This window comes from Ascaphus truei, chromosome 20 (assembly GCF_040206685.1).
Source record: "Ascaphus truei isolate aAscTru1 chromosome 20, aAscTru1.hap1, whole genome shotgun sequence".
Taxonomy (NCBI): Eukaryota; Metazoa; Chordata; class Amphibia; order Anura; family Ascaphidae; genus Ascaphus; species Ascaphus truei.
Genome location: NC_134502.1, coordinates 28,293,127 through 28,310,518, shown reverse-complemented (window position 1 = coordinate 28,310,518; position 17,392 = coordinate 28,293,127). Strand labels below are relative to the sequence as shown.

At 44.4% G+C, this 17,392-nt stretch overlaps 1 protein-coding gene across 1 annotated transcript; it reads right to left on the bottom strand.

Moving 5' to 3' along the window:
• Positions 1 to 609: 609 nt before the first annotated feature.
• On the bottom strand, positions 610 to 16,998 carry LOC142471057 (vomeronasal type-2 receptor 26-like). The gene is made up of 5 exons (XM_075577856.1): positions 16,945 to 16,998; positions 15,661 to 15,888; positions 14,576 to 14,699; positions 13,584 to 14,483; positions 610 to 734 (listed from the first exon to the last, which is right to left on the bottom strand). Exons 1-5 carry the CDS (start codon positions 16,996 to 16,998, stop codon positions 610 to 612), a joined length of 1,431 nt encoding a protein of 476 aa, XP_075433971.1.
• Positions 16,999 to 17,392: the final 394 nt, after the last annotated feature.

Here is a 17,392-nt window from a genome sequence, read left to right as displayed (position 1 = left end):
ACATCTCGTACAGGAATACAGTAAGTTTTATTTATTTTTTAAGGAATTACCCAGGGACGGAAGGAAAGTACAAGGTTTAGTGTATACTTGGAGTTTTATGCTTGTGGTGTATATATCTGTGATCTGAAGTGGGGTCACTTTGTATGGTATGCCGGTAACAACCAAAGGAAAATTATTTTCTTTATGATGGGAAATAAAACCTAGACCCAGTGTAGTGGTTGAAGAATGGGTGTTAAGGACTCCAGGAAAATGTACTTGTCACAGAAATAAAATGGGTAGACGGTACAATGTATGTTAATTGCAATGTTGAATCATGTAGATATTTGTGTAAGTGTGTATTAAAAGATGACTCCAAGTTGCAATTCTCCTTGGAGGGATCTTTTAAATGGGGTTTGGGAGGGAGTGTCTTTATTTATTTTTTTGTTTTTTTCTTCTATTTTGTTATTTACAGGGAGGTTTATCTACATTGGGAGCAAAGCTACGGCAATTTAAACCCTTTTTTTAGTTGGTATGCGGAAACTGAGAAAAGAAACGGGGATAGTTACAGTATGTAAAAAGTTGGGAAAATTCTACCCTTAAAATTCCAGGGACACAACCCAATTCTATTCCTCATACTATACCCTCGCCTCCCAATTGCCACATGAGGGCCAGATGTTTTAGATCTGTTCTCTGAAAATTGACCACCTCTGTATGGGGTTCCTCTTCCTGCAGAACTACCTGATGCAGCTTAATCTCTGAGACGGTAAAAGAGAGCAAAAACAGTGCACTGCCAGGGAGCCAGGTGGTAAGAAAAATAAAATTCTATTTATTCAGCACCACTCGGTAAACATAACCCCAGGGGGTAAGACAAAGACTCCTACATGTTTCGGACCGTAGGGGTCCTTTATCAAGGAGTAACCTCCAGTCCTGGTATATCATTATGGACATTTGTGCACGTAGTTCCACCATCTCTGGAGCACACAATTCTCCATATAATCTCTGAGACGGGTGAATCCAAGTCAGGGTTTAAGTTCCCCTAGAGCTCTGGTCATTTATTTTCCCCAAGGGGCAATACCTACTGGTCCAAGCTCCTCAGTTACCCGCAGTAATACTAGATATCTGGAAGATAGTTCTAACATATATCTTTCAGTGATTTACCTGCTGAGATCTATCCTTTACAATAATTACCAGGACAAGGTTGAAATTATGTACATATTATTGCAGTGTATTCACCATGGACACCTGGGGGGGATGTGTTAAAATTCAGAACCATGTTTCCAATCCTTAAAGATGACCCAGGAAAATGGATCTTAGAATTTAAAGTTGTCTGTACTGCTTATAAAAATTGGAAGGCAGGACCTGACGAAGATTGACTACTCTCGAAACGCGTAGTAGCCCTGTGTTGGTGGAGCTGTAGTATTTTGATCACAGAAGGCCACCGTAGTTCTCACGTGAAAGCTTCTGTCACAGGCCCTGCGACTGGATGCGAGAGCAGGGAGATCCCTGAAGGAGCTGACACAGAGGATACAGGGGCTGGTAGTGCTGTACTTATATGTAAGTTCTGTATACTTAGTCTTTTGGCTTATTAAGGTTTTGCTTCTTACATGAGGATACAGACGAGCCAACGATTATCCTAAAACTTGCCTTAAATTAGCCAGGTACATGCTGGGTACATGCTGGGTACATTTCAGTGAAATTTCTGCAGAGACTAAGGCCCATCGGATTAACAGCGGGGGTCCCTGGCAGTCCCATTCAGATTGAGCTTTATTTGATTTATTCCACATCACCCTGCCATTCCCCGTGTGTATGGTTGTATGACTGATTAGTTCACATGCTATTGCATTCATCTCTGTATCCTTATTCGTTTGTTCCTATGCGCTCACCACATCTCTATGTGTACTGCTTATAAGCCCACAGCAGCTGATTTAAATCAGAACGTTGTACAGTACGTAGTACGGAATCCTGTAGAATTGTATCAACGTATACAGGGGAAAAGAACGGTATCCCATTAGATTAGATTGGAATGAGATTAACAGTTGTAAACTGACGAGAGAGAAAAAAATGAAACCGTTTCTGAATACACTGATACATTTATGGATAAGTATGCCAAATATCCAGGCATTACAGATATTGAAACTACAGGAATGCCCCAGGAGTGTTGAATATTGCTTTTGTCAACGGGCCAGAACCGTCACTTACTACGTGTTGCAGTGAAACGAGAGAGAGAGAGAAAAACAAAACCTGCTTTAGTGATTTCACTCCGACAGAGAGGGAGAGCTGCAGGATTGTTAGAGAGAACCAAAAACAGACATTCCTCTAGTTAACCCCCAGTGGGAACGGTTTGTCGTTGGATCTTGTCAGAGAGATCAATTAGGCAATGTATGTGTCCATAAGGATATAGAATCATCTCCCCCACCCTCTGTGCATTCAGCACAGGTTACTGAGTTGACTACAGTTACTGAACTGTTTTTTAGCTGCCGGATCAGCTGTGAATATTTACACGGACTCCCGGTCTGCCATTGGAGTGGTACGCCGATTCTAAATTTAATACATATCGATGATCTATTGTAAAGCTCTGCCACTCCCCTCAGAATTAGCCATAGTCAAGGCAAAGGGTTAAGCACACACATCAGACAGCAGAGCAGTGCCATTGTTATTGTTTCTGATCTTTTTGTAGGTAGGATTGGTCAGAGATGACCAACAGAAAGAAATCCCATTAGTTTGCACTCAACTAAATTATAACTCTGAGTATAAACAATTATGTATCAAACCATATGGGTACCAGAAGGTTTAAAACACAAAACAAAAAATTATTTATTTCTATATATATATATATATATACACATCTAATTGATATCTACTAAACTTATTTAAAACTAATATAAAATCTCTAAAGATAGCGGCGACGGAGCAGGTCGGCAAACCCCCAGTATGGGTGTATAGATGTAAAACCAGTGTGGTATTCAATATACTGTCAGGGCGGTCCTGTAATTGGATAAATGTGCATATATTCAGAACTAATCAATATTACTCTGAATATGGTTAATCAGCTATGTGCCAGAGGGCTTGGGTAATCCCGGCTGATTATATTACATGCACTGACATATGTGTGCCCAGGACCGTCTAATGTGTGTCACTATACAGATTGCATTTATATGCCCTTAAAGTGTATGCTCCTCAAAGATAGGGCATAATACTCCATGAGAGTGCAAAGTGTCTATAGTGCGCTAAATATCACCCGTTTCCGAGATGTAACTCGTTAGTAGGTGGGGATGCCTCACGCTCCGTCTTCAAGCTCCAAAGAACTGGCTGACGTCATCGGTCTGCGCGTCGCCTAACACCCGACGATCGTTTCACGCCGCTTGGCGCTTCTTCAAGGGGGGAGGAGTGTACATTACCTATATTTTCTGATCTTTTTGCCCTGTTTTTTTCGCATCCACCCCGTAGCGGATCATTTTGAACAAACGGAGGGATTGTCGGTGCCATTTCTAAATCATGCTTTGCTCCACAGGTGGCGCCGATGGCCCCAGCATTGTTGTGAATCCTGTTTTATCTGCAAACAGATTAATGTGGGGGCAAGCATGAAAAACTACCCGAAGCGCTCAACCGGCACCATGGGGTCTATTTGTAAATATCCAAATTGATTTGATTGAATGACCTAAGTGTGCCCACTATCGCTATGTTTTGGTGATATTATGGACATTCTCCGGCTGGATGGAGGCCTATTGCTGCGCCAATAATAAAACAAAAGCAAAGAAACGACTGCAAGAATTCTTTGCTAAGTACGGGTACTGATCAACAGTGATTTCTGGGACCCATTTCATGGGACAAGTGGTACAGGATGTAACCAGGGCATTGGGCATCCCCTACCATTTGGACTGCTCCTATCATCCACAATCTGCAGGGGACATGGAAAGAGCAAATGCCACATTAAAGCTTATAATGGCTAAAATTACACAGGAGACAGGGTTGAAATGGCCTGATGCCTTACCCTTAGCGCTTATGAGCTCCTGCAAGAAAGCACAAGTTGTCCCCACATGAGATATTAACAGGAAAGACCAATGAGGACTGGAATAAATAAGGAATTATTAGTCACGGATCTGATAATGAATGATGAAACTATAAGGCAATATTGCCAGGTGTTAACGAGAAACCTTCAGTCTTTCCACTCTCAGGTCAAAGCCGTCCTGCCAACGGAGTCCAATCAGAAGTACTACCGGTTGGCACCTGGTGACTGGGTAGTCATCAAAGTTTGACCAGGGAAACAGCTTTACAACCAAGGTGGGAAGGTCCATTTCAAGTGTTCTTGGTCACCAATACCGCAGTAAAAATAGAGGGACCAGACTCGTGGGTCCAAGCTGCGCACTGTAAACTGGTACCAGCCCCAGAACAAATGGACTTTGATTGGAAGATACCAGGCCTGGCAAGAGTGGGAAAGACGTTTTATTCATCCATATTTTTTTTTGCTTTTAGGAATACGTTTGTTTGTGTTTACAGGAATACACATTTCTTTTGTATTGGGCCAAAATGAAAAGAATAATTTTACTATTTTTCATTACGGGGGCTGAAATGTTCATTCATTTCTCTGGTAGATTCCTATATCAATTTAACCCAGGTCAAAGATTATGTTTGTGCCCATATGCCATTTAGTTCTCATGGGGGATTACCGTTCGCTCCCGTTCCACATGATATCACTGAATTTTGTATTTCTCCGAACGCAGCCAAAATATGGGATCTTACCAGAGCTTGTCATGGAATTAAATTGCAGAGTTGGGCATGTTGCAGAAATTAGACTCGGGGAAGAGCGATTACATTGCTGTATACTGCATGTCAACGCCTCTATTACAGGAAAAGGACCCCGATATGTGGGACCGTCAGATCCCCGCAGCAGTCTGGATCAAATCAATACATTGAGATAGTGCGGAAGAAACAAAACCCCACTCACATTTGAGGGTAACAGTCTACCAGAGACTGATGTTTATTGTGTTGCTTCTGCAAGAGTTACATATAATAGTCAGACCTGAGTGTGAACAACATAGGCACCTTAGCAGTTGTTAACCACTTTGCTAATTAAGGGGGTAACCCCCCCTCTACCCACCCAGGAGGCCTAATCGCCCTTCCGGGGCAACTACCCACACCCCCTCTACCCATGGATTTTCTCATTGGTAAACCATACCCATAACATCAGCCAATGCGTTTCCGCAGGTGACTTCCTCAAAAGGTAGTTGATACAATTGTAGGGTTCTCCATTGAGTTGGGTAGGCATGAGGGATTCAAGTTGGGACACGTTTTGGAGAGAAGGATTGTCAGCAGTTACTGTATAAATAGATTCTCATATTTAGTAAACTTTGCATTAGAAAAAGTTTGCGTTTGGAGGCAGATATACTGTACAATAAGTAGGGATTTCTAGCTCTCCATCGGCATTCTGTACAACCCATGAAACATCTAGTAATTTCACTCAGTTTGTGCTGAGAAGGAATCAGAAAGTATAAACAAAAATAACATTGGAAAGGGGGGGGGAATAGAAGGCAAAGCCTTTCTATAATTAACCTTCATCCCAAAACCATTCCCTGTCTATAAAAACAGTAGTCTCCTCCAATGTGTAAAGGGGAGACCTCTTCCACCACCAGCATCTCAGCACTAATGTGTTGTTTCACCTTCATACTCCATCAATGTAATGCAAGTAGTTTTTTAAATACATTTGAACTTTCATTTTTTCCTACTGTGTGTTCTTAAGATGTCAAAAAATTCTTAAAACAAATAATTATTCCTAAAAGAAAAAAAAAACATATTGTACTTTTAAACCTGCACAGTGATTCTGTATCTTACTTCACACAGTATCACTAATTTGTCATTGTTGACATGACATACAGTAAAGAACCTTGGCACAATTCTGGGCGTATCGCCAGTTGTCCTTGGAAAAATTAACTAATCCCAAAACAAAAAAAACCCCCAAAATGATTAACTTCTCTTTTTTAAAAGTCTTTCTAGATGTACAATTGTTGACTTTCTACTTTATCCTTTATGTATGTCCATAGATCATCCGTGTATTATAACATAGTGTCTCCCCAGAGCCAGGGGTACCAACACTCGTGCTAAGGTCAGGTAAAGGAAAAAAACCTAGGGCGCTTCCCAAAATAAAGTATCAATGCACCCCGCATGATGTAAAATGGCAATGTACCACAAATGAAACAAATAAATAAATAAAACGCAATAATGCCGGAAAAAGAAGCTGTATCTGGCCCGTGTGTTGTGTAGCTGCTCAACCCGGTAGAGAATCTTCCGCGATCCTTAGGTTAGAGTAGAAACAGGGTGGGGGAGCGCAATACAAAAAAAAGAGAAAATCAATAATCAATAATCATCCTATAATTATGACGAGCAATCACAAATTCTAAATATGGTGTAACATGCGACTCGGTGCACGGAGAAACGGAGGTGGAGTGTGATGGATAGAACACTATAATATGAACCTACACGGCCAAGTGCAAGTCTGTACTACACAAGGTATCTTTCTCTCCAGCCCGTATTTCCAAGGAGTGTCGGCTCTGAGTGATCCGTTCCTAATGCTACTGGTGCAGGAGTGGTGGTGGAAGTGGATGGTAAATATAATAGATGGTAGAATAATTGGCTCACCCGGCCGTGTGTGAGCCACAGCAAAAAGCAGTTCCTTTCATCCTTACAAGTGCAAAAACAAATAGCCAGGCGCTCCTCTATGAGGTATTAATTGTGATATACAGTATAATCAAATAATTAAAGCGCACACTAACTTATATATATGAAGAGTGTCCATGTGTATATAAAAAATATAAAGTGTATAATGTGCAAAAGTCACAGTTCAACCCTATGAAGAGTAGGTCAAGGTTCTCCTGAAGTGGATAATCAGATGTAGCTTTTGGGGAGTGCAGATATCACCATATGTGGAAAAAATGATATATATATTGTGACAAACAGCTTACTCCGGGGCTCCGCCGCTTGTCCGGGACGGTTAGAACACGGTCTTTTGGGGTAGGTTAAATGAGGAGGCGTCACGTACTGTTCCTTTAAACAGGCTGTGCCTGGTTTATTCAGTCCCAGGCACTGAGACTGCCACAGTGCATACAACAAAACACATCAAAACAAAAGCTGCTCACCTGAGCGATAACTTAACTTAGATTTCCCTAACTTTGTAGAGTTAGCCAAATGAATAGAACAATTGTACCTGTGTGGGGAAGGGGCTTCTCCCCACTGTGTTCAGCAGCCTTCCAGGCTCTGGAGAAGAGACAAGAGCAAACAGGAAATCAGTCTTACATACCTGATTTCTAATTAGCATGACAGGTGACAGAAATCCCTCAGTTCCAGCGCTTGCCCAAAACTGTGGGATGGAGTGCATGTATTATAAGGCTGCACTCCCAGGCCAGACAGGATAGAAACTGTTCAGTATCCTGGGAGCCCTATATACGGAATTTATTACCATCCCCTGGTTTCTGTCACATATCCTCCCCCCCAGCTCAGACCATGAGGGATGAGCGACCATGGATATTAGGGAGTGCATCCTTGACAACCCGTCAGCATTGCCATGTTTGTGCCCTGACCTGTGTTCCACAGAAAATTTAAAGGGTTGTAGGCTTAGGAACCACCTGGTCACTCTAGCATTCTTTTCCCTGTTTTGACACATCCAGGTAAGGGGTGCATGATCTGTGACCAACCGGAATTTTCTCCCCAACAGGTAGTATTTGAGCGTCTCTACAGCCCACTTTATTGCGAGACACTCTTTCTCTACTATGGAGTAATTTTTCTCCTGGGGATTTAGTTTCCTACTTAAATAAAGGATGGGGTGTTCCTCACCTTGAGACTCCTGGGAGAGTACCGCCCCCAGCCCTACCTCAGATGCGTCGGTTTGGACTACGAACTCTTTGGAGAAGTCAGGTGTGACCAACACTGGTTGGGCACAGAGAGCTTCTTTCAGGCTTCTAAAGGCCTGTTCGGTTTCGGGGGACCACTTTACCATAAGCGGTCCTCTTGCTTTTGTGAGGTCGGTTAGTGGGGTTGCCTTAGTCGCAAAATTGGGAATAAACCTTCTATAGTACCCAATTAACCCCAAAAAGGTCCTTACTTGTTTTTTTTGTAACTGGCCTTGGCCAACCTTGTATCGCCTCCACTTTGAGTGTTTGGGGTTTGAGTAAACCTCTGCAATAGAATACCCCAGATACTTGGCCTCCTCCAGACCAATGGTGCATTTAGCGGGGTTAGCAGTTAGTCCAGCAGACCGAACTGCGTCGAGCACAGCTTGGACCTTTGGAAGGTGGGATTGCCAATCTTCACTATGGATTACCACATCATCCAGGTAGGCAGCAGCATACCGAGCATGTGGTTTTAAAATTTTATCCATCATTCTTTGGAATGTGGCGGGAGCTCCATGTAAGCCAAAAGGCAGCACCCTATACTGAAAGAGGCCGTCTGGGGTTGAGAAGGCTGTCTTTTCTTTTGCCCTTTCTGTGAGGGGAACCTGCCAGTACCCTTTTGTTAGGTCTAGGGTTGTGAGATATCGGGCTTTGCCCAGTCTCTCTACAAGTTCATCTACCCTGGGCATAGGGTAAGTATCAAATTTTGACACCGCGTTTAGTTTCCGGTAGTCATTACAAAACCTTGTTGTACCATCTGGCTTTGGGACTAAGACTATAGGGCTGTTCCACCCACTTTGGGATTCCTCAATTACGCCTAGTTTTAGCATTTTTTTAACCTCTAAACTTATAGCCTCTCTTTTGGCCTCTGGGATTCGGTACGGTTTAAGGTTAACTCGGACCCCCGGTTCAGAGACTAGGTCATGTTCAATTACGCTAGTTCTACCTGGCTGTGTAGAGAAGATTTCTTTGTTTCTGCTCACTAAATTCTGAACCTCTTGTTTCTGATGAACGGACAGGGTTTCAGCTATGCTAACCTCTGGGTCAATTTCTTGACTCTCTGACGGACCTGGGGTTACTAGGGTTGACAAGACTTCTCTATCTTTCCAGGGCTTGAGTAGGTTTATATGGTAAATTTGCTCAGGTTTCCTCCTACCTGGCTGTCTTACCTTATAATTTACTTCTCCCACTCTTTCCAAGACCTCATATGGCCCATGCCATTTAGCAAGGAATTTACTTTCCACGGTGGGAACCAGAACTAGTACCCTATCACCTGGAAAAAAAATTCTGACCCTAGCACCCTTATTATACGTATTCCTCTGTGCTTCTTGAGCTTTCTCCATGTGTTCCCTCACTATGGGTAGGACTGCAGCAATGCGGTCCTGCATCTGGGCAACATGCTCTATTACACTTCTGTAAGGGGTAACCTCGTGTTCCCAAGTCTCTTTGGCTATATCCAGTAAGCCCCTTGGGTGTCGGCCATACAATAGTTAAAACGGGGAGAAGCCTGTGGATGATTGGGGAACTTCCCTAATGGCAAATAACAGGTACGGTAACAAACAATCCCAGTTTTTCCCATCTTTATCGACCGCCCGCCGTAACATGCTCTTTAAGGTTTTATTGAACCTTTCCACTAAACCATCTGTTTGTGGATGATAGACTGAGGTTCTGAGATGCTTGATTTTTAGGAGTTTACATAGCTCTTTCGTTACTTGGGACATAAACGGTGTTCCCTGGTCAGATAGAATCTCTTTAGGAATTCCAACCCGGGAAAACAGAACTACTAACTCTTTTGCTATGTTTTTGGCAGAGGTGCTACGTAGGGGAACTGCCTCCGGATATCGGGTGGCATAATCTAATATTACCAATATATGCTGATGTCCCCTAGCAGACTTTATTAGGGGTCCTACTAGATCCATAGCAATCCGGTCAAATGGTACCTCTATTATGGGAAGGGGTACCAATGGGCTGCGGTACGCCTTGAACGGGGCGGTGATCTGACATGCTGGGCATGAGGAACAATAATTCGTAATTTCTGCCAGAACCCCAGGCCAATAGAAGCTTCGGAGAACCTTTTCTTTTGTCTTTTCCACCCCTAGGTGTCCCCCCAATGGATGACTATGTACGAGGTGTAACACTACATTACGGAATGTCCGTGGTACCAACAATTGTTTAGTTGTAACTGATTTTCTTTTATCAACCCGATATACTAGGTCGTTCTCTACCTCGAAGTAGGGGTAAGCAAGCGACCTATCTGGTTGGCCAAGAGTACTATTCAGGTCCCGTATATTTCCCCTTGCTACCTCTAATGTGGGGTCCTCCCACTGGGCCTTCTTAAAACTCCCAGGACTGACCTCTAGGTCAGCGAGGGTCTTATCCGGTTCTGGGGTGGTAAGTGTCTGATCAACATCCTGATTTGGGGTATTCCCTACCAAAGTAGTGATGGGGAAGGGAATTTTACAGCACTCCTCCTTTTCCCCCTTCTTATTTGGGCCCTCGTCAACCTCCATTTCTGAAAACGGGAAAGGATTTATTTCTTCTAATACTTCGTTATGGTCCGCTATTGAACTCTGGGCGCTATTCTGAGCGGGGGACCACATTTTTAGAAAATGGGGAAAGTCGGTCCCTATTAACACATCATGTGCCAGTTTGGGTACAATACCCACCTTGAAATCTAAAGAACCAAACTCTGTTTCAAAAAAAACATCAACAGTGGAATATTCATGATTATCCCCATGTATACAACAAATTGCCATTCTTTGTGAACTGTTTCCCTGTTTCTTCTTAATGGGCAAGAGGTATTCGGACACTAGTGTGACCATGCTCCCAGAGTCCAGAAGTGCCCGAACCCTCCTACCATTAACCTTTACAAATGCCCACAGATGGTTATTCAAGGGGTCCTCTGGGCTAGGGCGCATACATTGGGACAACAGCGAATAAGGTTCCACGCTGTTGCATTGCATGGGCTCATCATTTAGTGGGCAGATTTTTGCTGTGTGGCCCCTCTCATGACAATTTACACATTTAGGTACATAGTCTGTGTCCCACTTAGAGCCTTTTCCCGGCTCCCCATGTTGGCTATTGCCCTTAGTGTGCGAACCACTGTTGCTGGTGCTGCGTGAAGGTGGTCGCCGCTCTTCAGCTCCCCTTAACCCCGGTACCCTTTTACCGTCTCTGGAAGAGTCCTGGAACCTCGGGTAGTGGGGTTGCTCCACGACTGTGGGTTGCGGGTGCTCTCCTGCTGCATTGTACCTTTCTACGAGGGCCACAAGCTCATCCGCATTGTGGGGGTCACTCCGACTGACCCAATGGCGTAAGGCAGAGGGAAGTTTCCTCAAGAACTGGTCCATGACCAACCGTTCCACGATGTGGCTTGCTGAGTTGATCTCGGGTTGTAGCCACTTCCGGGCGAGGTGGATGAGGTCATACATCTGGCTTCGGGTGGCTTTATCCATCGTGAAGGACCATGCGTGAAACCTTTGGGCGCGAACAGCCGTGGTTACGCCGAGGCGGGCGAGGATCTCGAACTTCAATTTTGCATAGACGTTAGCTTCGGCTGGCTCTAGATCAAAGTAAGCCTTCTGGGGTTCGCCGCTTAGGAAGGGTGCGATTAGACCAGCCCACTCAGCTTCTGGCCATCCCTCTCTCTGTGCCGTGCGTTCAAACGTGAGAAGATAGGCTTCCACATCATCCGAGGGTCCCATCTTCTGAAGGTAGTGGCTTGCCCTGGTCATTTTCGGAACTGGGGCTGCCGCTGCCAGTGGAAGGTTACTGATAGTCCCCCTCAGGATCTCGAGTTCCTGCTGTAAGCCCTGAGCGAACCGCTGTTGCTCCTCTCTCAGCAAGCGGTTTGTCTCTTGCTGGTTTGCATTCGCCTGTTGCAGGATTGCATTAGTCTCTTGCTGGTTTATTAACAGCTGTCGCTGGGTTTCACTCGCCTGTTGCTGGGCTTCATTCGCGTCTCTCTGGACAGCGACATTGCGTACCAGCGCACTCACCACGTCTTCCATCTTGTTTGGAGAGAGAGAAAAAAAACTTTTTTTTTTTTTTTCTTTAAAGTTCTTTAACCCCCAGACCTTTTAGTGTTCTGCCCGCATTCTCCACCATATGTGACAAACAGCTTACTCCGGGGCTCCGCCGCTTGTCCGGGACGGTTAGAACACGGTCTTTTGGGGTAGGTTAAATGAGGAGGCGTCACGTACTGTTCCTTTAAACAGGCTGTGCCTGGTTTATTCAGTCCCAGGCACTGAGACTGCCACAGTGCATACAACAAAACACATCAAAACAAAAGCTGCTCACCTGAGCGATAACTTAACTTAGATTTCCCTAACTCAGGGTGGAAGTGGCTTTTCCACTTTCCAACAACAAAACAAGGTACTTTTGTAGAGTTAGCCAAATGAATAGAACAATTGAACCTGTGTGGGGAAGGGGCTTCTCCCCACTGTGTTCAGCAGCCTTCCAGGCTCTGGAGAAGAGACAAGAGCAAACAGGAAATCAGTCTTACATACCTGATTTCTAATTAGCATGACAGGTGACAGAAATCCCTCAGTTCCAGCGCTTGCCCAAAACTGTGGGATGGAGTGCATGTATTATAAGGCTGCACTCCCAGGCCAGACAGGATAGAAACTGTTCAGTATCCTGGGAGCCCTATATACGGAATTTATTACCATCCCCTGGTTTCTGTCACAATATATAGTGTAGTAATTTCCAAAATTAAATGACAACTAGGTTTTGACAGAGATGGGGACTCACACTTTTCCTGTCAGGTAACAGCAGTGGGTATTCAGATATGATATGGGTTCTTCAAATTAGTAGAAGGCAACTGGTCTCAGCCTGGTCTTCCTCAATGTAATAGAGATGACACTCAGTGCAATATTTCATGTTCAACAGAATATTTGTATTTAGGCAAGAAAATATCTGCGCTCCCCAAAAGCTTTAATCCTTTAATCTCTTTAATCCTTAGTCTGGGTCCCCAGGACACTCCCCCCACGCTTTCCCTCACTCGCAGTAAGGCAGGTGTTGGTATCCCATGTGTACCACAAACATTCAGGATAGTAGGAATTAGAATGCAATATTTATTCAACACGATGAAAACAAAAACAATAAACCACTCGCACTGTGGGATGTGGAAGTCAATGGGGCTGTTCCGGTCTCCTTGCTGCACGGAACTCCGCTGGCCGCCGCGTCCGGAGATCAGAGATGAAGTCCCTAGCGAGCCGCTGACTACGGAAGCATACAACGTCCAAACAGGTCCACGCTCACCGAACAACGCGTTTCGCACTGATGCGTGCTTCGTCAGGTTGGAACGTCTCATTTTCCATATGCCACGAGTTCAGAAAATCTCTTTTTTATCATACCCTGTACTTAGCCCGGTTTTGCCTTTTTAACCTTGGGGGATTCTTTTACGACTTCATTAAACCGATACATCATTTGCATACGTTCACTGACGTGTCAGCGTGTTCCTTGTTACTTCACTGTTACAGTAATTAATTTACTCGCACATACTCTTGATCATTAGTAATTGAAACCTACACATTCATTCTGTCACTTCTTCTCCACCATTTATTTAATCCGTTACCAACAGAGTTTTACACCCAGCAACAATTATATAAAATCAACAGAGGTAACACTTTTTAATTAATATATAAAGCTGAATGTAGAAATGGTTTATTGTGTCTGAGTAGACATCCCGTTTCTATATTTATTTGACCTTGTGAGTCCGACCTCTGTCTTTCCCCATGAGACGTTCTCTCGAGTTCATGTCAGGTCGGAACAATATGATGAAACATTTGGGTACAAACATGCAGACCACCAGAGCCCAGCTGGAGGACAGGATGGCAAAGACCTCCATGGCCACGGTGTACTTGCCACGTGCACTGAGAGAGGCCGGGATATAGGACACCCAGACACTGAGGAAGGCCAGCATGCTGAAGGTGATGAACTTGGCCTCGTTGAAGCTGTCAGGGAGCCGTCTGGCCAGGAACGCAACAATGAAGCTAGCAGTAGCCAGAAGGCCAAGATATCCCAACATGCACCAGAAGGCGATGGGGGAGCCCTCGTTACACTCAATGATAATGACTCCTGATTTGGTTTGGGTGTTGTGTTCGGAGAAGGGAGGTGAGAATGAGAGCCAGACGATGCAGAGAAAAGATTGAATAAGGATGCATAAAATGACAACAAGATAAGACACCCGATTGCTGGTCCACTTCCTTAGGTTGCTACCAGGCTTGGTGGCCTTGAATGCGATGACCACCATAATGGTTTTGGCCAAGATACATGAGACACAAAGGGCAAAGGCCATACCAAAAGCAGCCTGGCGCAGAAGACATGTCTTGCGTTGGGGGTAACCAATGAAAGCCAAAGAGCAGAGGAAGCAAAGGGACAGGGACCAAAGGAGAAGACAACTGAGGGTGTAGTTATTGGCTCTGACAATGGGTGTGTTCTTGAAGTGGATAAAAAGTCCAAACATGACAACTGGGACTAAAGAGGACAAGACACTTGTAGCGGCCAAGGTGGCACCCAGTAGTTCATCATAGGAGAGGAATTCTCTGGACTTTGGGAGGCATTTGTTCCGTTGAAGATTGGGCCACATATCCCATGGACATTTAGAGCAATGAGCAGAGTCTGAAAGAGAGACAACAATAATGAATGTAATAATCTATCATGTTGTGTTCAGAATTGATGTTGTTTTTCTAGTTCGTCTAAGATTTTCTCACCTGTTTGGTTGGAGATCTCTCCTTGGGGACAGAGGACACATTGGAAGCAGCAGACAGGCTTCCCTCTCAATGCTGCTTTCCTGAAACCAGTGGGACAACTGTTACTGCAGAGAGAGAGAGGGACCTGGAGGAGAATTTGGAAGGATGAAGTGTATAAGAGGAAGATATGGCATATACTGTACTATAAAATTCAAACTCTGTCCTGGCTGGATGAGACAGACTGGATGATTGGGACATGACACATTGTCACCAGCAATGAAAGTTGAAGGCTGAGTAATTTTATCAGTTTGACAGTTGGTCACAAAAAAAATTTTGTAAGTAAAAGAATGAGCAGGTACATTTATGTCAAGCTTTTACTCCTATTGCCTAATTCCCCCATCCATATAATTACAATTATTGCCCCATATAACTGCTCCATATAATTCCTCCTATTGCCCCTTATAACTGCTCCATATAACGCCTAATAATGGCTCAAATAACTACTCCCTAGATCTACTGCTATTACCTCATAAACCCCATTCCAAAAAAATCCTTATTTTGCCCCATGTAACCCCTTCCTAAAACTTCTCCTATTGCCCCATACAGCTGGTTCCTATACTGTTGCGGCCGAGTTTATTCTTACCTTTGCCCGGTCTCGGCCGCAACAGAAACCGGGCGCGCGCCGAGGTGTCCCGGGCGCGCGCCGGAGACTCGGAGGATCGGTCCTCCGATCAGGGCTTCCCCCTCCCCTCTCCGGGTCCGCCGGGTCCCCCACCGCAATCCCCCACATCGCGGGACACCAGGGCTCCCTCGGATCCCGATGAAGCGTGACCGCGCATCGATGACGCGCGGCACACCGAGGGAAATAAACGAGCAAGCCGGGACACCTCCCAGCTTGCGGCACTAGCCAGGTAAGGATAAAGTGTGCCGCCTCTGTAACTCCTCCAATTGCCTTATATAGTCTCTCACTATAACTCCTCCTATTGCCCCATATAATCGCTTCCTATAACTCCTCCTATCGCCCATGTAACCGTTCCCTATAACTCCTACTACTACAGTACAGCTGATACTTGTACATGTATCTCCTCTCCATGGCAGTACCTTACCTCCCTTCCACCAGACGCCCAATGCACGGCACTGGCATTGATGGTGAAAACCTGTCCAATGGCAGCTCCGGTATCGTAGCTGCCCACCTTGACCGGTTTTATTCCGCCCTCCGGGCTCAGCTGCCAGTTCACTATATCGTACACCGCAGGTGGGTCCCCATTCTCGTTAAAGAAGAGCTCCCTCCCACTGCTCAGTCTCAAGCGCACCTTCTTCACATAGTGCAAGAGCTGCGGAGAGAGTAGGGAGGTCCCGTTATGTTACATGGGCCCAGAGTTAGTGCAGATAATGGGGCTGGTAAAGGAATGGGATCCCATGGAGTTATCAAAGGAAACACATTGGAAGCAGCGGGACACTGCTGCCCAGAGGTGACGGTCATTTACACCCAAGATTGGGTACGTTGTCGACATATAACCTCTTCATAGAGTTAATTGAATTTTTTCATATAACTGGTCCCTACTACGCCTCCTAGTGCCCTATATAACCGCTCCATATAGCTCCTATTGCCCCATGTAACCACTGCTTATAACTCTTCCTATTGCCCCATAAAACCCCTCCCTATAAATTATCCTATTACCCAACACATCTTCTCACTATAGGGTAGATCCTCAAAAATCCATGAAATATTTAACGATGTTAACTTCAATTAACATCTTGTGATGTAATACCGAGGATCTACAAAGCTCAGTAACGATGCGTTAAGTGCTAATTTTAGAAGTAATAAGCCCTTGATTTAATATAACGAGCGTTAGTGTAATGATATGCAAAACATGTGCTCCCTGTAACAGCGCCGATGCCCAGAGCTCTGTTATACTTACTGCAGGGATTGAATGGAACCTTAGTCAGGTCAGAGCTAAAGGTGGCGTTACTCCCATCCACACCCTGAGATAGGTCTGTTATAGGGCCAGGATAAGTGTAACACCACAGTTAGTTATCATTTAACTATCGTATTGTTATTTACCGGGATCATTTCCTCTCCTGTCATCTCTTTTTTAGCTTTAATTATTCAACTATTAAGGGACCGGATAGCAGGAACCCCAGCTTTGGGTAAGACAGGCTTAACTCTATGTTATTTGAAGCTAACGCAAGGGAGTGTTAACTTCACATGGCGTTAAGGCTACATGCAAATGAGGAACCTAACGACCATTGTCTTTGCATATATTTAGCTCTGTAGATACTCATTAAACACAGGTAAGCTAATGGGCATTATATATTTAGGTAACATCATGTGTGTAGCCCTGATTTAATGAAGCTCTGAGTATCTACCCCATAACTCTTCCTATTACCCCAAAGCTATGCTCTGTGTCTTGACCAGTGTAGTACAAGGTCCTAGGCGCCATATCGGTGGCCTGGAGAAATGGAGATGGGTTGCAGGCTGGGATACCGTTGAGGAGACAGACAAAGTGAAAACAACTGGGTGCTCTCACTATAAGTGACAGGTACTAGTGATACTGATACTAGTGATATATACACAGTGATAATGAAATAGTGAATAATGAAATGTAATATAGATATGCTGCTCTGACACCCAAAATAGAACATCCTCGTAGTTCTTGCACAGTAAATCCTCTTTGTATTGGGGAGCGCAGAATCAGTGGATATGAAAAAGAAAAGGGAAATCCACAGTGCAATAATGCAACAAAAAAAAAGTCAAGTAATAAACCAAACTTGATGTCTATGTGAGTTATGGCATCAATAGACCTAGGGTTTAGTTTATGACTTTTTTTTTGCATT

What these genes read in the sequence shown, in the direction of transcription:
- LOC142471057 (XM_075577856.1), bottom strand. Translation starts at nt 16,998, where the DNA reads ATGGCGCCTAGGACCTTGTACTACACTGGTCAAGACACAGAGCATAGC. An exon ending in ACACAGAGCATAGCTTTGGG is followed by an intron (nt 15,889 to 16,944) that starts GTAATAGGAAGA and finishes CTCTCTCCGCAG; the next exon opens with CTCTTGCACTATGTGAAGAA. An exon ending in TCTCATGGGGAAAGACAGAG is followed by an intron (nt 735 to 13,583) that starts GTCGGACTCACA and finishes TTACCGTCTCAG; the next exon opens with AGATTAAGCTGCATCAGGTA.